General features: G+C 39.2%; 1 protein-coding gene across 1 annotated transcript; it reads right to left on the minus strand.

Annotated features, from left to right (window-relative positions):
- Window positions 1-295: 295 nt before the first annotated feature.
- Window positions 296-19,730, minus strand: TANGO2 (transport and golgi organization 2 homolog (Drosophila)). Its single transcript, XM_009071143.1, has 8 exons — window positions 19,607-19,730; window positions 14,451-14,539; window positions 12,894-13,013; window positions 11,762-11,876; window positions 3,684-3,754; window positions 3,078-3,231; window positions 2,276-2,380; window positions 296-531 (listed from the first exon to the last, which is right to left on the minus strand). The coding sequence occupies exons 1-8, from the start codon at window positions 19,660-19,662 to the stop codon at window positions 411-413; spliced, it is 831 nt and encodes a 276-aa protein (XP_009069391.1). The 5' UTR covers window positions 19,663-19,730; the 3' UTR covers window positions 296-410.
- Between the last annotated feature and the right edge of the window lie 805 nt (window positions 19,731-20,535).

Raw genomic sequence — 20,535 nt, forward strand, 5'->3', positions numbered from 1 at the left:
GCATGTGCTGAGGGGAAAGCAAAGTTTAGTAACACCTTCATATAGAACAGTAAAAGCAGCAAATGTTTCCCCCTCCTTGGAAGGGAAAACAAGCTTAAGTCTACTTAAAACACCTTTAAAAAACTCACATTCACAAAATGCAATGACTCTCTTGGACAAAGATGGCCTTGCCCTGGAGGCAGGGTGATATTAAAAATTTATTTCTAAGTTGCTACTTCATGTAAAAACAATTTCTTCATCTGGTTTCATCTGAAGCATTTGTGAGCTTGATAGGGTATGCTGCCAGTTTATTTAAACTTTTGCTTTCCCTGCTATTTTTAGCTGGTGGAGGCTGGCACAAAAACATTTACTAGAGCTTAATGGCTTGTTCTCTCACTGCTATTATTACAAACCATTCATGTGGAAAGTTGTTAACTGTGCAGTTTGAATTCATAGGTGCTTGTTTTCCACTGGTTGACATCGGCATTGATCATGTTGCGCTCTGTGAACGTAACCTGTCCCTCGGAATCGATGAGAACCACCGTGTTCGTCCTGCAACAGCACCAGGGGACAAGGGTAAGTTCCATTCCATACATCTGCAGGGTGCCATCCCTCATTCCCAAATGGTTTTGCTCTTTTTTTTTTTTTCCCCTCCTGACCACATCATCATCACACTAGCAGGGCAGAAATCATCCTGTCAAGTTGAAATGGGCATTTTCAGTCCCTTCTTCAATCACTCCACTGCTTTGATTCCCTGCTGCACTCGCAGCAGCTGACACACAAAGCTGCTCCATGCAGAGGGTATGCTAAAAGGTTAAACTTAGTGCAAACTGCTCCATTCAGAAGTAGCATAAAGTAGTTTTTCTTCACACCCTACATGTACCCTGAGGGTTTATTCATATCAGAAGTACTCTCTTCATTCCTCTCTTTCAAATCACTTGTCCACTGAGATTTAAACCTTGCTAATTATTATCACAGGACATTGATAGATCATTGCAGAAAGTTTTCTCTCTCTAGGAACTTTCCAAAGAAGAAACCTGTTTTCATGAAAAGCAGATTCCAGTCATGCATCTATGATACTTTCCTTGTGTAAGCTGTTGTTTCTCTACAGACACTGCAGTACCCTGCCAGAGAGGGATGACTGGCAGTAGGAATTTTCCACCATCCTGATATAGAGGCCTTCCCCAAGTCACTTTACAGGTGTTCAGTCATATAAAAACGTGCTTAATTTCCTCAGAAGAATATCATGAGGCCCAGTTAACAATCTCTATTCACTAAGCCCCGTTGCTAAGGGAAAGGTAAGTGTGAGCATACAATTACAGCAGTAGGTAAGACTTGAAATATAATGCTAATTCACCAGTAAAAGGTCAGTATTTCTACCAAGTTATCCCTGTTTCCTTTGAACTAGCTGGACTCCAATCTGTGAAGCAAAGGGAGGAAGATGCTTCTTTACCATGTGAAGTCTTCACTACCCTATATTTAAAATATTCTATTAATATATTTTATGGAAACTACCACAGAAACCGAGTCTCTTGTTCCCAGAACATCAACCTAAAATGCAGCAAGGGCTCTCTGTTTTTCAATTCTCATCTCTACAGTGAAATACTATGGCTGACTAGGCCAGAGATCAATCTGACAAAATCCTTGGCAGACTTTTAGAGCAGGAATTCCCTACCAGCAGCAACAGGGGTCACCTATAATTTTGTCCCATGGAGGAATAAATGCATGGTGCACTGTATTATTCTATTCTTCTTGCAGGTCTGGTAGAACAGCCTGAGCAGAAGGTGAGAACATTCCAGCAAAAACAGCAACATCAGTTAGGGGGAAGTGGAAATACATGTTCTTTTGAGAACAGGAGCAATAGGTTTTTATGCATGAAAGTGGCAGATCCATATTACAATGCCTAAAGAAAGCTCTGATTTAGCTATGCAGATGACACGATTCCTGCTCATGGAGGAGAAAAGTGTTCTGCAAAACCTTTGATAAGATCAAAGGTAGAGGTGCTCAGATCTGCCACTACTCTGGGGAAGCAGAACTGTATTATCTTGTCTCAGACAAGCTGAAGCTGTGTCACATTCCCCACCAAAACTGAACCATAATGTGTGCTTAAAATGCTCACCAGGAGCAAACCTGAGGCACCCAAATCCTGAGCAAGGAAACACCTGAGTCAATTATACTAGATTAACATCTGAAAAAAAATTGAAAGCAGCCACTATAGAATCAAAGCTTATAGCAGTGTGATTTTGATTTATGTTTTGATCCAGGAAACATCTGTTTCTGACTATGAATTTTTTACCTGGTTCCATAACCTGGGCAACGAACACACAGAGCTGCATATTTGTTCAATATAGGCTTGATGTAATCCTTCCCTTGGTCTTCAATTGCAGGGTCTGGTAACTGACTGAGAGAAACGGTAAAATAGTTAGAAAAAAAATTAAAATTCTCCAGTATTGACACACTCATCCCTCTACACTTGGAAAGAGTTGCAGGACAGCCCTGAGATCACAGTCAAAGGCAGGGCTGAAGCAGAAGAGAAGGGGTAAGGACAAAAGCCCTGCATGCACCAGGGAAGAAGGGAATTCTATAATTCACTCTACCCCCTAAATTCCTGTAACATGCACACACAAAGGGATCATAAAGTAATATGCAGGAAGATATTTTAAGAAAGTTCAAAGCTATCATGTGTTCCTATTTATTATGAAAAGATCATTTCATCTTGAAATGTGATTTGGAAAGATTAGAGGCTTAGTTTTAAATATTGCTTTTTGTAAGTAAGTATTTCCATTTTATAGTCAGATGGTTTCAGATGAGATCTTACTGAACATTAAAGGAAGATAATTTGGACTGTCTTTTTACTAGTAAAAGATAAAGTGTAATAAATTTTTGAAAAATCACCTGATTAGACAGCAGATGAAAAAAGCAATTAAGACAGCTTAGGAGACCCCAATTAGATTCCCAATTACTAATTGCTCAGATGTCTGAGTTCTTATATAAACATTAGTTTAGAACCACTGAAAAATGCCTCATTCATGAGAGCTGGCATTAAAATTCACTTAAAACGGGTCATATGTATTTTGAGCAAACTATCATGTTCTTACGGCTCTTGATTATTCATCACTGTAAGAAGCTCCTTCACCAAGTCTTCTTTGGTAAGGTCTTGACTTCTCTTGACCACTTCTGTGAAAAGCTGCTTCCCATACTGAAGCTTTTTCCATGGTGTATCCAACAAACAATTACTCAATCCATATATTCCTACAACACACACACAAACCAATTTCATTGGAGAGGCTCTTCTCGTGATTTGAGTTCTCACTACAGATTGCACAAATTTTTATGACATGTGACTCCCCAGCTAACCTTTCCCTGCAGAGATGCCACAAACAGACACTCCATTACTAAACAAAGTACAGAGCAGGCACATCTTACACTGGCCTGTGCTTAAGCACTGCCTGTGCTGATGTTCAGTACTTGGTCTCACAGTTTTCATAGCTACAGCAGTTAGTTTTAACCTCTTTTAATGAACTGTGGATTCTTTACTGAAATTTATTCGCAAATAATTAAGTGAATGTAAGGACATTTAATATTATATTTTTTTAAAGAATGTGAAGAAAATGTCAGGGAAGACAAAGTTTAAACAGCTAAATTACTAGAACAAAACAGCTACATAAAAAAATAACAGTCCGACCTTCCTGAAAAAAACCTACCAGCATTTAGGAAAACAGGTTCTGGTTCTCCTTTGTTTCCATAGTAGCAAATTACATCTCCTTTGGTGGTACTGAAAAATACAAATAAGAATTTCTCCTTGAAAAGCCACCAGCTTCTATATTTGATTACGTTCTAATTTCATGCCATCTTCGAACACAGTAAGATGTTTCTCCCACTGTTACTCCCATGATACCAGACATTAATTGATGAATTACTCTCCTCCTCTCAAAACACTGTGTTAGCTGTGCCACTGTTAAAAGGTACCACTATTATTTTTAAACATACCTGCAATAAATTTCAGTAAAAACCCAGAACTGCTGCATGGAAAGTAGCTTAAAGCCAAAAATCAGTTTGGAGATTTAGTTCCCTGGGGGAAGGGAGCATGTCAAAACAAAAGGACCCTCCACCACAGCAACTAACGTCTTCCCCATCATCTCTGTTGGATCCCAGCTGCATTCTAGGAGGCTGACTGACTCCGGGGGGCCATTGGAGCTGGCACAAGTAAAATTCAAGCCTCCTTACAGCAATGCCATAGGGCATAACTGGGTCCTTTAAGTGACAGATGTGCATTTTCAGGCTGTTCTCAGATAATTGTAGCCATTGTTTGTAAGCTTTCACTCCAACTGTGGGATGGAGCACTCTCTCTCCTGCACAGTTTGCAGGGTAGATCTCACACAACATTCAAAGACAGCTTCCAACACTGCAAATAACTCTCATTTGACAGAGATCATATCAGCATATCCAAACAGCAGAGACTTTTAAGCAGTTGTACTGATATTGACAACACAAACACCAAACCAACTGATAAGAAGGAAAAAAAATCAAGGAAGTCATCAATAAGCCTTGTGTGTCCTCTGGGAAATGGATTGCCATTAGATGGCTCACTCTCAACATCCCTCAGTCCTGGCAGGGAATAATGATGCTTCAGATTATACGAGTTGGTCTTGGCTTTTATTTTTTCTTAATTTGCCAGAATACAGCAATGAGATCCCGTAATTCTGTATTTCCCCCTAGTGATTTACTTGTTCGCAGAGGGAGAGTATTATACCAGTTACCAACAAACATGTTTGGACTGTAGTTCAGCTTTCCATTTGTCTCCCAAGCTCTAGCTCCTCAGACAGAAGACAGACTTTCTGAATCGAAAAAAAACCCTCAAAGACAAAAATTGCAGTTGAGATTGAATTTGGATTAAGTAGCATAAAACATCACACAGTAGAGAAGCCATTTCCAGCTCCTCATTTTTTTTTCCTAAGATAAAAAGAAATATCTCTGTCCTGATGCAAATCAGATATATAGAATGCAAATCTCATTAATGATGTACTGGAACTTAAATTGCTCTGCATAACTTAACATCCGCTACTCAAACCTTAATAACAAGCAAAACAGTCTTGATTTAGCTGTTTGTATTCTTCTGGAAAAGCCATTCTGACAGACATTCTGCAGCATCCTTTGCAAGACAGCCAAACGAAGAAGGAAATATTAACTTATTAATTATACAAGTCAGAAGAGTCAAGAAGAGGAATATAAAAAACCTCACATAAAGCAAAAATAGAACTGTCTTTCCCTGTGCACTACTGTTCCTCCTCCCAAACCCATGAGACCCTTCAGATGCCTCACAGAAAGATGCCCAAGTTTTTCAGCACAGATAGAAGACAGTAATTATAGCAGGTGGCAGTTGTGTATTGCTGCTTTTGTTGCTAAATATCATATTAGAATCCCCCAGTTATTCAATTTTCAATTTATCTGATGTTAAAAGAATTCTATCACCTTCTGAATTGGGACATACTTTACATCACCTGAAGCTGCTGAACTGGTGTTTTTCATGGAGCCAACTGTGTCTACTGTATCTCAAAAGCAAGCAGTAGGTACCCCAAAAAGTATGATCCATAAACAAAATTCAGTTGGTATGAGTACTATACAATGACTAAGCACAGGGAGAACCAACAAACCAATTAAAAAACAGGAAAAAAAGTTGAGTGCTAAGGCCTATTTTAACATTAACACTTGAGTCATCAAAAAAATTAAAACTACAGTGGCAATTCTAACACATAAGAAGCTTTTATTATATTTAAGCAAATAAAGCAAAATCATTAAGGTCATTCTAGGTTTTTTGCATTTAAGACACCAGCAATTACACAATTATTCAAGCTGTTGAACCTGTAGCTGCTGTAGAAGGTCTATGAAGAGAAGAGATCAGAACAATTGTTATCACCTGAGGTCTCAAAAGACAGTGTGAGATGGAAGGGTAGACAAATGGCCCAAGCAAGCCCTTGAACACAGCTGCAAGACAAGCCCTGTCACAGATGGGACTGCATGCTGAGGAAGTAGCACTGCTGACTTCCTTTAGCCATGGCTTTTACGTGAAAGAACATTATCATCCAGCATCTGTTCCCTGATTCTCATGACTGACAAATTCAGTAACAAGATCCCCTGGAGTTTAACAAAAAGATGGGGCATACATACAAACTGCAGGGTCACTAATTCAGGACATCTGTATCTTATTGTAGCCACATTCCCCCAGATGTGTTTTCCATTACATTTACCTCCACTGCCACACTGATGCTGTCTTCTGTCAAAAGAAGACTGAAGCCTCTCAAGAGACTTCTGAAATGGGGATACTTTCAAAATTTAGTTCACTGTGCCAGTTAGCTACTCCTGCTTTTATAATTTGGCTCTGCCTATTCCCTTCCTACTGTTTACAGATACTCAGTACTGAACATCAAGGCAGAAGCCCAGATGAAAAAAAATCACAGTAAGCTTGATCACAGCAATAGCCTCAGAACCCTGGCCTGTACTCAGATTCTCTTCCCTCCCAGCTTTACAAGTACAGATACCAACTTCACTGGAGAAGTAATAAAGGCATAATTAAAGTGATGACAATAGGGCCCAGTAGACTTATTTTTAAATCCCAGCCATAGCTGACAGCAGAAAGAAACTGAAACTACATAAAAGTTACACTCTTACATACATCATTCTGCCAAAAAATGTAAGCAATAATAGATGTTCTAGGAAATATTCTAGGCAGCATAAATCTCAGGAGTAATACAAGCTCCACAGCAACATGAAAGCCATGCAGAGTTTGCCACAATCACTTCCTAATACCGATGAAACATAAGCAGTGTCCTCCTGCACCCCTGCCCGGCTCCAACTTCAAGGTGGCTCCAAGTCATGTTTAACAAAAACACAGACCCAAAAGCAAAAGAAAGCAGCAGTGAGGCAGTAAAGCTCCACAGCATGTGATTATCACCAAGTGATCACTCCCATGGGCACTGAGCTCTACTCTGCTAACAGGGTGAATACTTTACAGACAAGGACATTGGATTGGTTTATGAATAATGTGTGCATGTGGGGTTTTTTGTGCAAGGACAGAAGATGATATGGCAGCCTAAAATGCTGAACAGTAGTTTTAACTAAGTAATATGCTTCACAGATTAATTTCCTTTTCTTCAATGTTCATGAGCTTATCAGAAAACTCTTCCTGTTCTGAAGCTCAAAACAAGCAAACACCAAACCACCAACTATAATGCCCAAACATATACCACCTACCAGCAAATAAAATGGTGACAAGAATTCTGCTGGATCCTCACAGCATGCAAAGTCTAAACATTTCTCTGGTGTTGTCCTAATATTTTGGACCAGGCAGAAGGTAGAAAGAAGCTTTTTTCCTTCATTTGATATTGGACTGTCCATTTGTCCTCTGGAAATGACAGAAGAGCTATACAGAAATATTTCAGAGTGGTAGCACAGAACACAGAGGAGCACCTGGACACCTCATTTTCAGGAAGAAGCCTCAAGGTACTCTGCAGAAAATGATATTCTATTAGCACCGACAATGCATGAGAAGAAATATGAGTGACAGAGTAATCATGATGACTTGACCATCTACATTCTTTCCACACCAGCACTCTGACCCTGTCTCACTTTCCACTGGAAAGGCTCCTAAATCTAATCTCTGGAGAGCAATCAAATCCCTCCCCAGAGCTGTGTCTTGATACCCACAGTAAAAGAGACAGCCTGCAGGTGATGCTATAGTTTACTGCATGTTCCCTGGAGGGACTGAAAACTGGTGGTGACAGGGGAGAGCAGAAAAGCTCACCCAAAAGCCATTTTTCTGTACTCCCCTCCAGCTGACTTGTTTTATAAGGGACAATTTGTCTATTCCTCACGGAGAAAGTGATTCACTCCTGTTACACAGGGTTCTTACTGCACATAAACTATATGGGCTCTAACTGACAACCTGTCAGAGACTCTAAACTTGCTGGGAGAGTGACAAGAAACTGCCACTTCAGCTAGTCCTTCTGGGCAGTGTGTATTACACATTTGGCAGTAAGGAACATAAGTGAGATGCTGCCACAACAGCCCTGACACAGGTTTGAGATACCCATGAAAGTCTGAGTAACTGTGGCAACTAGATTTGTTGGACATAAACACAATTTTCACCAAGACAGAAATGATGTCCTGAGCATCAACAAAAGCAGCTCACTGACTTCAGATATTATGACAAATGGAGAAAGAAGGAAAACCACTCTGAATCCTAAGCAGATTTTTCTTAGAGACCAGTCCACCACCAATAACCTTGTTCCTCTCTAATCAGACCTACTGATAGACAAAATTGGAGCAGTAACAACACTGCCCTCCTAGAACCTAATTTTGCAGGCACACAAGATTCCAAAGAGGCACTGTTTGCCATGTGCCACACATTCCACATAGAAGTACGTTTAGCCAAACATGACTCTCACACTCCGCACGTGCACCAAGATGATAAACTGGAAATATTAGAAAAATAAAAGCACTAAGCATTCTTCTTAAAAGAAGAAATGAATAGCGTTTAAATTGTCATCATGAGATGCCACAGAGCAAATAGGTAACACTAGAAGTGTCAAAACCTATGTCTGCTGAAAATGAGAGTCACATCACACTGTGGAAATAAACAATGAGATATTACAGCCTGTCTGGTTGTTTCCATCTCTGCTTCTCACATCACTGCACCTGTACAACTTAGCATACTGTCATCATAAAAATACAGAGAAGATAAAAATTTATTTTTCTGTAATATGTACCTGAAAAGTCAAACATTGTAAATCTTTCTAAATGTGCTGCTTACAGTCAGCAGCATCACGTGCTCTGACACATCCCTCCCCACCATTCATTTACACTTTCAATTTGAGTTTCCTCTCCATTTCACACACTCTAACAGAGCCAGTCCCTATTTGTTACACAATGGAAGAACATGTTAAGAACAGTATTTAATCTTTACTTTGAACAGTAACATGGCCAACAAAATAGCATCAACTACAACAACATTTTCTAGTTACAAGAGAGAAGTAGCTTCTATTCATATACTACATTTCTCTCAGGAGTAATTCTAATTTCCTAAAATGACAAGTTTACAAATCTTATCAAAATTGCTCTGCATCATTAGCTTGCCAAGAATTACATTTCATCAGAGTATCCAAGGCTAAGGACATGTCAAAACAGAGAAGTTAATCAACACACACAGCTTTCAGAGTGATACTCGGCAAGGAATTATGACCTGTAACATCACAGAAAGACTACTCAATTGAGCATACAATTCCCTATCAGCCCAGCATGGAAGGATAAACAAACAAAAGCAACACAGGAATGATTGCCTCAAATAACATCAATCAAGCCTACTATAGTATCACCATATTAGCAGCCATTCTGACTACTCCATTTGCCTAAATTAGAACAAACAAACTCAAACTTAGTTACTGCTTGCTAGGTCACACCCTGAATATCATGTTTGCTTGAAAACATAGTAAGACTAATTCTTCTGTTGTGTTTTCAGTTAGAGTTAACCTTTCAATTTATGCATTCTAGCCAGGCAGCAACATGCAGCAGAGAGCACAAAATGTCAAATCCTCTAACCATGGTAATCATTAATTTAAGCAACAGAAAAATTTTGAGAAGTCTCTGGTGGCTTTACTTTGTAAAGCAGAAAGTGAAAGTAACACAAAAGCATCAAACTCTAACTGCCTAGACTGCTTCTGGATTCAATTTCTGGAAACATAACCAAGATGCTTATTTCCAAGCAGGCACACCAAGCACAAATAGAATCAGAGAATTTAGGGGTTGGTCATTAATTTAAGCAACAGAAAAATTTTGAGAAGTCTCTGGTGGCTTTACTTTGTAAAGCAGAAAGTGAAAGTAACACAAAAGCATCAAACTCTAACTGCCTAGACTGCTTCTGGATTCAATTTCTGGAAACATAACCAAGATGCTTATTTCCAAGCAGGCACACCAAGCACAAATAGAATCAGAGAATTTAGGGGTTGGAATGGAGCTTACAGATCATCTCATCTCAAGCCCCTGTCATGATCCTCACTAGATCAGGTTGCTCAAGGCTCATCCAGCCTGGCCCTGAACACTGCCAGAGTTGGGGCAGCCACCACATCCCTGGGCAACCTGTTCCAATGTCTCACTACCCTCACAGGAAAAAACCTTTTCCTCACATCCAACCTGGACTTTCCCGCCTTCAGTTTGAACCCATTACCCCTTGTCCTATCACTGCAGTTCCTAACACAGAGTCCCTCTCCAGCTCCTTGTAGGCTCTTCAGATACTGAAAAGTTGCTCTGAGGTCTCCATGCAGTCTTCTCCAAGCTCAACAGCCCCAACTCCCTCAGCCTGTCTTCACAGGGGAGATGCTCCAGCCCTCTTAGCAACTTCGTGGCCTCCTCTGGCCTTGCTCCAACAGTTCTGTGTCCTTCTTATGCTGAGGGCACCAGAACTGTGTGCAGTATTCCAGGTGGGTCTCACCAGAGCAGAGCAGAGGGGAAGAATCACCTCTTTTGACCTGCTGCCCACACTCCTGTGGATGCAGCCCAGGATTCCATTGGCTTTCTGGGCTGATCTCACACTGCAGCTCATGGTGAGTGAATACACTCTGGGTATCTTCACAGATGGCACATATGTGCCTTTCTGTATTCATCTCTTCAGAATTTAATCACCTCTATGAGATCCATTTCACTGCTCCATCATATCATAGCAAATTAAACAATGAAAACTATATCCTGGTAGAATTTAAAATAAAGGCCTTTCTTGTTTTTTTAAAAAAAAAGAGGCAACAAACCACATGCAGGAAAGTGGGAGAGTAGGGAAGAACTGACTGATGTCTGGGCCACCAGCTGAAAGTGGTATAATACAGAAAGTGAAAAATGTAAGCACAAGGCCAGTTAATGAGATGGTGCTAGAAATTATTTCCACTGAAACAGTAAACACTATGACCTTCCGCTTCAAGTGTATGTGGCTTCCCAGAAGCATGCAGAAAAGCTGAGTGGGAGAAGGCCCTGCACCATCAGGTTGTCTATAAGATTAATGCTTCTGCAGAAAGTGTGCCAAAGCAGTAGTGTGCTCTTGGCAATTTATACCATGCAGTCTGCATCCAACTGGGAGCTGACACATGGCTTGGAGATGGCTTAGTCCTGGAATTCCATTCTTCCCAATCAGGTATAATGCAAAGAAAAATCAGCATATATACTTGTGGAAATATATATAGTGAAAAGGACTGTGCCAACCACAGTGATGATAATCAAGTATCCAATATCCTTTCCTTAGCTAAAGAAACTTGAAGTTAACGTATTTGTCTCATGCTGATGTTTAATGTTTCAGGGAAGATTAATGACACAACCACCCTGACGGGAGTAATAGCTTGAAAGCTTTCAGCTGTTCTAATCCTGCCACAGCATGTCACCTCCCAGAGCAGAAAGATATCTCAGAAACTATGGAGTCAAGCTTTTGTTTTGTCAAACAGAACCACAGACCCTTCAGGGTAAAGACTGGCTATGGCCTATTAGCGAGTGGCAGGAAGTTTTGTGGGAAGCAATGACCAGAATATAAGATAACCCTCCAGTGTCTGAAAGATAAAAACATAACAAAGAAAATGATGACTAGAATAAAATTAGGACCTTACATGCCAATTAGCAACAAACACAAGCTCTAACTTTAGTTTGTGACAGGCTTCTATATCATTGCACTTCTGTGCTCAGACATATAGGTATGACAGTGCTATGGTCTTTCTCCTTTTGACATTTGAACTGTGATGTCTTGTAGACTTACTTCAAGTCAGCTGCTAATAAATTAAATCCATTATAAAGATGTCCCTCTACTGAAACTTTCTTCAAGTAAGAGTAGCAGTCCAGATCTGCAGTCAGGAAGTTTGTTACAAGAGCACCTAAGAAAGAAAAGTAGATAGAGCAACTTGTATGTGTAAGCTCACTATTCTGACAGACCTGGTTAAACAAAAGTAAGAGATGAGATTTCTGTTGCCAACAGGCTGTAACAGTGGAAAAAAACCCTCTAACCACAAAATCACCTCAGATAACAAACCAGCCTTTAAAAGTCTTACATCATTGTACCAGGTTCACATGAAGAGTTTAACTTTTACTCCAAAGAACTCAGACAAAAGCTCTTGGTCAGAAATTCTTCAGAATTCATATTTACTAACTATTCTACACTGGATATGCCTTTTCTCTCCTCCCATCTTAGAAACTCTTTTTTTTGGTCTTGCTTTATTTTCCTGATAGATGACACTAAAATGAAATACAAATTACATGGTTCATTTGTTTCTCTAACACATTTTGTCATTGCAATATATCCCCCATGCAGTACCTTATGCCAGTTATAAACAGATTTGTTTTCACCTTAAAAACCCTACAGATATGCTCCTTTGAACGTCCTCTTTGAAAGAGGATTTTTTCCTATTACTTCTGCACCTCATATTTAGCAGTGGGGAAGAAGAGACTATAATCTTTCAGGCTCCTTCCAGCACAACCCAAGTTGCCCTGATTCCCTGGCACAGGTGTTTGAACACAAAGATACACATTTTAAAAAGTCTGCTGTAATCTAAATCTAGCTCAATGCTTGGCTAGTTGTTTTGCCTGTTAATTAGCATTACTTTCAAGAGGAGACAGTTGGTGCTGCATTTCTTGCCTGAATGTAATTCAGGCTCTAGGCACTAGATCTTGGTTTACTTTTTCCTGCTTGATCAGAAAATCTTTATCCAAGTCAAGCTTCCCACACAGGAACTCAAACTCATCAGTTCACAAATTCTGTTTACAGCACATAAATATTCTATTTGTCCATAGAGCTGTGTTGAGAAAATTAACACTGTTATCATTACTATTTTAGTGGAACACCAAGACTTGTTTGTTCACTTTCTTTTTTAATTTTTATTTCAACTCCTTCATACCTCTTCCTTTTGCATTTTTATCAATCTTTGGCTGCATATAGTTTGTCAGGGCTGCCATCTTGCCTTTCTTACTGATTCCCAGCCACGTCCCACCTTCTTTTCCTTCTTCCATATCCAGACCTAGTGGAATAAGTAAGAGTTAGGTTATTCAAGTAATTTTTAAAAAATCTCAAGCTTAAATCAGAATTTCTTAATGCAAATACTGGGTTTTGATCAGGCTGGATAAAATGCAGACTATCTTTCTGGATAAGTGACTTAAGCCCATTTAAATTACCTGCCGTCCAATTCTGCACAGGTATTTTCCAAGCTACTGGAATAATAGATGAGAGATAAGAAAAATAAATGTAAAAGCAAAATTACTAGCTTTTCCCATATGCTAAAATACACATAAAGCTTTAAGAAGGCACAGGATGTTTTTTAGCTCAAAAGCAAATCTCAGAAAGATTAATGTTATTTACAAGTTTAAATTCACAAGTAACCAGAAAAATTTAGAGTAAATTGGGTAACGGATAAAAATCATGGACTCTGTTAACAGCAATGTACATTGAGGAGGGGAACACACAGAAGTGAAGTCCACAACACTATTGACTCAAAGGCAAATTCATGGCATCTCCACAGGTACACCCCTCAGATGGAGAATGTACCAGTTTCTTATGCCCCATATGGAAAGAGCTGCAAGGGTATGAAAGACAAAAATTCAGGGTCCTTCAGTTTTCAGGATAGTTCTTTGTTTATCTGTTTTACAGTGCTAGACAGCAAAGGAAGCACCATCCAGAATTTCTGGCACAAACCAGAAACATCAGGCTTCAGAAGCAAGGGAGTCATACTGTGGGAGTAATTTATCCTCACAGACCTCCTTGTCAATGACAATCACACACAGCATCAACAAAGAATATCCGCAAAGTCAAAGTCTTGCATTTAAACAACGCTTTGTCTTCCAGATCGTCGTCTCTTTTTCAGAGAAAAGGCAGAAGTATTGATTATTCTTTAAAATTACTACAGATAGACTCCCTGCAAAGGAGAGGCAGAAAGCTGAGGGACTGTACTATCAGTTGAGCAAGATGTAGACACGAAAGCTCATAAAGTGATGGATCAATAACTAAAATTATTCTGTAGCTTATAAATTATTAACCAATATGAAATGAGAAAGTTTTCACTTTCTGCAGGCTTGGATGAATGACTTCAAGTCTCATTCCAGACCATGAGTCTGTGGAATAACTAATTCCACCTATTTGCAGAAGTATTTCAGTGTATCTGACAAAGCTAAAGTAATCACTTGTGATGGAGAAATTAATCTGATATATTTCCACTGCACTGCTAGGGCTGAAATCAGTTTAAAAATGTAAAACTAGTAAAAAACCAAGATGTTAAAACACAAATAAGATAATAACAGCACAACTCATCTTTCAAACTTATGACCTGTTTTCTTCAGAAGTATAAGAAAGAAGCAAATTTCTTATTAGAAAGGCAACAGCACCACCCTAATAACAACAGATTCAGGCCACGATTCCCTTATAAATTTTCTGAAAATCTCTCAAAACAGCAAGATGAACATACCACTAAGGATCTCATTGCTGCTGTCCCAAAACTCTGCCGATTTGGATGGTCTGTGGTAAAACTCATCCCTATTAGCTGCTAGAATAAGCCTGTAACACAAGAGGAAAAAGACACTATTACTTACAAATTGGAACTTCACAGTACAGGCAGGAACAGAATCCAATTTTTGCCACAGCATTAGCTCATTTTAAGCATGAAACCATCTTTTATCTTCCCATCTCACCTTTATCACTCAGTGTGAAGGTCAACTGACATCTGACAGGAGCCTTCTCTCTCATTGTCTTCAGATGCTCAGCAAGTCTATCTCGCTGAGTGAATGAGGCAGCTATTTACTGCCAAAGAATAACACTTACAGTGGAAGAGATTGAATTAAGATTGCACAAACAATCATAAGAATCCTCAGCATGAAGTTATAGCTTAATTAAAGAAAATTTAAAGATAACCCACAGGTTTACAGGTAACTTATCCAAAAAATATCTGAAGCACAAGAGTATGTTTGCACCGGATCATTGCTTAGGATCAAGTAGTCACAGTATTTTGTAAATCTACTTTTGACACCTAAAGCTTTAATTGTGGGGTTCAAAGACACAAGTCAGATGCTTTTGTCTCTAAGCAGAGATAAGCTTGTGATAGTGTCAAAGGTCCAGCCCCACAGAAAGTCGTTGGAAGGGATGGCAGTATGCTCCAGGAGGCAGAGAAGTGAAGGGAAAAGCTGTGGGGATTTGTACCAGTGAAGAGGTACTTTGTAGGCACTTTTTCCCTTTATTTCATTGTTTTGTGGGTGGGTATTTTTTTTGCATGTATAGTTGCTTGCATAATTTGAGTTCTACCAGCACAGTAGGAGGTGACACCATCAGGAAGTAGGAACAAGTTATGAAAAATAAAACACAATTGAAAAATGTTGCTGGATGAAATCCATTATTTATATTTAGAATAAACACATCACTCCACAAGACCAAGTGCTGCCCTGACACAGAGCATGCTGCAGCTCTCCATGTGCCATCTAAAGTTTGACAATTTTAGAAAATGTGTACTTTGTACTTTGACAGCTATCTCTGTACTTTGGTAATTACCATAACTGGCACACTTGAAAGCCCCAAGTTCTACATGATATTTAAGAAGAAGCAGACATACAAGATAGGACAGGTCTTTCTCAAAAATTCCAGACTTGGCAGAAATGCAGATGACTCAAATTCAATGCTAACACCAGCTCAAGCCAGTCAGGCTGTGAATATAAAGCAGGTAAGTTTTAATCAGTCAGTACAGCCAGGCAGCTCCAGAGGAATTTAGAACAGTCTCCATTCTTGGCCTCTGGAAGGCAAAAACTGTTTCTCTGTCCATTTCACCCAGCAGAAGTTATTACAACAAAGCAACTATTTTTGATGTACTCCTTACAGATCATACAACTCCCTTACTGAGTGGGTGCTACAGTCACTTCATTAGCAGTGTTAGTAATGCAGCACTAGAAAAAGCCTAGGCTAATCTGACTGCATATCCACCTTTTGAAAGTGAGAAAGTGAACATTTTCTGCTATCCAAAAGCAATGGAAGCATCAGAAACTAAGTTTAATTACTAATTGAAACATCAAATAGATGCAAAGCATGCAGAAATAAGAGCCTGAGTTAGAGGCATTACTAGAGTTTCTGTGCTGAGAATCAGCATTCAGACACTGCCATTTTCAGACCTGTGAAGGAGCTTTCATTAGCTGCTGCTCTTCCATCAGTCTTCTTTCAGCCATTATTTTGAAATTAAAAAACCCCATGTTTTTCATTGGTAGAACATGGATTTGGCTGATCTGTGTAAAGGTAAAAGACAACTGTGACTCCAGGCAAGCCACATGCTGCAGACTCAGGGAACAGGTGACTGCAGACAGGCACAGCTCCAGCTCCCAAAGTCCTGCTCATCAGTACCCACAACAGGACTCCCTTTCTCTCAGTTGTGAGATTGTGAACACTCCCCATTCTCTCCAGCTATGTTGCTTAATTTAATTTTAATGAAATGCCACCTTTCAAAAACCTGCAGGTTTTCTTAGCCAGTTTTCTATAACCTCTGTATTTTCTTCACTGTCAGTTCCTCCTCCCAAGCTGCATCTCAATTACATCTGCACAGCAGAAGACAAGTTTGCTACTGGAAACTGAAGTAAGACCATGCAATTTTAATCCTAATTTTGAGGCACAACACACAAGAATCAATTCCACTGACATCTCATTACTTTACTCAGCATTCAGAGGTACTGACACTTCCTGCAGGTTTCTGTACTTTCCTGCAAATTCATCTCTTCATTAATACAATCTTTTAAAACAGGACTGCAAGGTGCAAGTTGCACTTTAGAAATACTGCAGAGAAAGAATTAGAATCAGCTACAGAGAAAACTAAAAACACCAACATCAGTGGCATCCTCTCTGTAAGGTTGGTGCTTAGCATTTTGCCCAACAAAGATAGCATCTGTTGGAAAGCAAACTGCATGGACATTTTTCTCTTTCCCAAGCAAATATAGTATTCCTCCTTTCAAGCTTACACAATTTATCTTTTTCCAGCTGATTCTGGTCTTTGACCTATAGGCTTTCAGCTGGTTTACCAAGTTTCTGTCATCTTGCTTGATTGCACTCCATTTGCAGCATGCAGCCTCCCTTTGCAGATTTTTATTTAAATTAACATCTCCACTGTTTAAAAAAAAGTGTGGCTGAAGTGCATTTCTCATCTCCTGGAGCTCCAATTATACTTTGCCTTCAATAATTCTTGACACAAAACTAGGGTTTGTTTATAGCAGCTAAATACTAAAGATAAGTGAAGTCTTTTTGGTGTGATTGAATATTCCCCACTCAGGTTTAATGCAGACTCCTAAATTTAGCACATGGTTAGTATACAAGATCATAATAATAAAAAACATCTTTATTTTGTCTTCTATGAAACATAATCATACCAAAAAGGAGCAATATTAAGTGACCCTCATCTTCTAATAAATTGCAAAAAGCCTATTCAGCTATTTTTATAGCTGAAATAATTCGACTGTATTAGGTTTTACATATTAAGATTTATTTTAATGTTGAGGCAGAGAGATGAAAACATGAGAAATCATGCCATTAAAGCCATTTCCTACAATGTAATTCAGCTCCATAAAAAACTCTGTGATTACAGCTTTGAAGCTTGAAACATGTATTTGGGAGCTGCACAGCACAGTTCAGGCAGATGTAAGGCAGCATGTTCCCTCTGACAGTGAAGATGGACTACAGCAAAGAGCCTGTTACACCACACTAAACTTTACTACAAATGGGCCTGGAGAGAGAACACAGAGCAAACTGCAAGGGACCAGGAAGATAGATTTGTTAGTGTCTCACAAGGGTGAGCTGTAAGCTCTTTGCTTAATTAGGTGCTCATGAAAATTGGCCAATGTACTGCTCTAGAAACCAGAGCCTACCTGGATGGAAAATTTTCCTACGTGCTACAGAGAACACATTTTACTTTGGCCATTTTCTTCCAGCCAATAAACTTTGCCAGTGATACAGATTTTCTTTTCAACTTTGAATTCCAATTACAGACTCTTTCTTTAGTTAGAGATGTGAATTAGAGAATAGTTAAGGAAAATAATCGTCTGTTTTAAGAAGAACAGACAAACTAGTGTGCCTGAAGGTACAGGAATTCCCTTTTGGTTGGGAAAACTGTTCCAAGACCTCACCACGAAATAAAGAGAGCTATAGCACAGTGATGCATGAGCTGTCAGGAGAAACTGCACTTAGCAAGGACTAGTACAGACATCTAACTCGGTCTAATGGCTGTAGCACTGCTCAGAATTAGGAGGGCTGGGTACCATTCCCAACTGATGCTCACGCCTATATCCTTCAGAAAGCTGTGGCAATGGTGAAAAACACATAGGGACAATTAAAAAAGAAAGAACTTCAACACTTCCCCGAATAAAGAAAAGCAAAAAAGGGAAAAAAAAGAAAGGGGGACTAAAGTTATGCATCTGATGTTAAAATCTGACACCATGAACTCTGTGGCCTGGCACTTGTTACCCAAACAGATGGCTCAGAGAAATTTATCTGAGGTATAGGGCAAAGCACTGCTTAACAAAAGGTACTGAAAAAGTTAAATACAATTAAACACTCCTAAATTTGGGCCAAGCATCTCAGAAGTGACTGTGCTATTCTGACACTGACAGCAAGTTGTTTTCTGATATAAATTAATAATTTCAATCTTGATGCAATTTTTTTATAGCAAGAAAACTACTGTAAGTTTTACTTTTAAATATTGATTGTGGCAGAAAGTTCACTTGGCAAGCAGCTACAGTTTGCATCAAAAGGATTTTCCCAAGAGGCATCAAATTGATGAATCTGTCTTTCGCTAACTAGCAACACAAAGAGTCAGACTAAATAAATGGATATATTAATTCAGCACCAGTCACATCATAAACAAAACTCCTTCTAGGGCAGATTCCAGATGCAGAAAGGAATGTGCTCCATTGACAACTGAGGTTTCAATTCCAATTTCCTTTCTTTCTATAGAATGGCATCTGCTTCTCAATAAAACAGGGCAGAACAACAAGTCAATGCGAGGCACAATGGTTTACTGAGCATATTGACTCTGGTGGTTTCTGGATGAATACCAATACTTGTGCCCCACAAACTAATATGGAACCTATACCCTATGTATAAATTCAGAAATAAATTCCGCTTACTGGCCTGAAGTGCTGTCTTTCTATTACGTACTCTATATGTTCAGAGATACTTATGTTGAATATAAAGCTTTAAAACTCAAATTGCTGTTTCAGACTGGAAGCCCTAAACATCCACACCGCTGAACACAGGGGACAGCTACAGCTGTGATGCCCAAACATGATTCCTCCTAGTTTAAATGATAAAGTGGAAGGCAGGACTTTCAAACCCTGAGTACAGTATTTAAAAGACTCACTGTATGGCACATGATAGATCTATCATCAGCAAAAGGTCCATGGTTACAAAATCCAAGTCTTCTGACAGTCTAAAACCAAAGGGCTCTCAGAAGCTTACAATAACTCCTCCAGTGGAGAAAGCCATGAAGTTAAACACTACAACTGAACATGTCATACTGACTTGAGTTTGTAATTCACACGTTGGCTACAAAAAGAAATTGTGTAAACAATTACAGAAGCAAGTCTGATTTAACTGGAACCATCTTACCTGTATGCATTCTTTGAAGCTGGTCTGGGGTCGAACTTGAACAGGAGGATGCACATTGAAGAACCGACGTTTAAATCTTACTTCTTCCACAAAGGCTCAATGGAAGGTCATTCTGTAACTGCCTACAGTGTGAAGAAAGATTATCTCTTACACTGCAAATTATAAAAAGATAAACTTGCCTCTGTGCTGAAGATTAAGGATTGAAATGTTCTCTCTAAGAGCTCACAACAGAAATAAATAAAATACGACTTCCAAAATCGATTAGTTTTGAAGACTAGTTTACTGACACAATTCTTATGGTAGTTGTTTCAAAGCCATGCTTGGCTCATTCAGATTTTTAGGAAAGAAACATGCAGCAGGAAAATACTGACCAAGTCTGGAGTGCAGCAATACATGCAAGAAAGCCTACTACGTAATTTTCTGCTCATTACCAATAAAATACCTTTATTTTTTCCCCGTCTTAAGCAAGGCAAAATGCTTCTGTTAGAATAAAGGAGAAAACATGACTCAAACCATAGCAGAAGCAGGAAAAAGCCTGACCAAAGACACTCTCAGACCTGCAAATAAAGTATACTTTAGGTCAAGCTATTATTAAAGCCCAGGAGAAATTGTTATTTTTTAGAATTGGGGAAAAGGTCAAGTAGAAAAAGAAAGACACTGGACCACAGTGTACATTTTGATGAAGAGTTTCCAGCACTTGTGCTACGTTTAAAATTCTAGCCATGCTCAAATGGCATGACAAATGTGCTTTCCAGCCAACACAACAGCTTTCAAACATTTCGTGTTGCTCCAATTAAAATGTGTCTGGTAATAAAACTGATCTTTACTTGTTGTGGCTGCTGAAACAACTACCAGAATGCTGCCACCCAATCCCACATAACCAAGTTTTACTGCTACTGAGAACTTTTGCCATGCAAGGGCTTTCAAGG

The sequence above is a fragment of the Acanthisitta chloris genome, unplaced genomic scaffold (genome assembly GCF_000695815.1).
Source record: "Acanthisitta chloris isolate BGI_N310 unplaced genomic scaffold, ASM69581v1 scaffold39813, whole genome shotgun sequence".
NCBI classification, from domain to species: domain Eukaryota; kingdom Metazoa; phylum Chordata; class Aves; order Passeriformes; family Acanthisittidae; genus Acanthisitta; species Acanthisitta chloris.

Coding starts and splice junctions, on each gene's coding strand:
- TANGO2 (XM_009071143.1), bottom strand. CDS start 19,662: ATGTGCATCCTCCTGTTCAAGTTCGACCCCAGACCAGCTTCAAAGAAT. Junction 13,014..14,450: donor CAGCAATGAGATCCTTAGTG/GTATGTTCATCT, acceptor TTATTCCACTAG/GTCTGGATATGGAAGAAGGA. Junction 3,232..3,683: donor ACCTGTTTTCCTAAATGCTG/GTAGGTTTTTTT, acceptor TGTGTGTTGTAG/GAATATATGGATTGAGTAAT.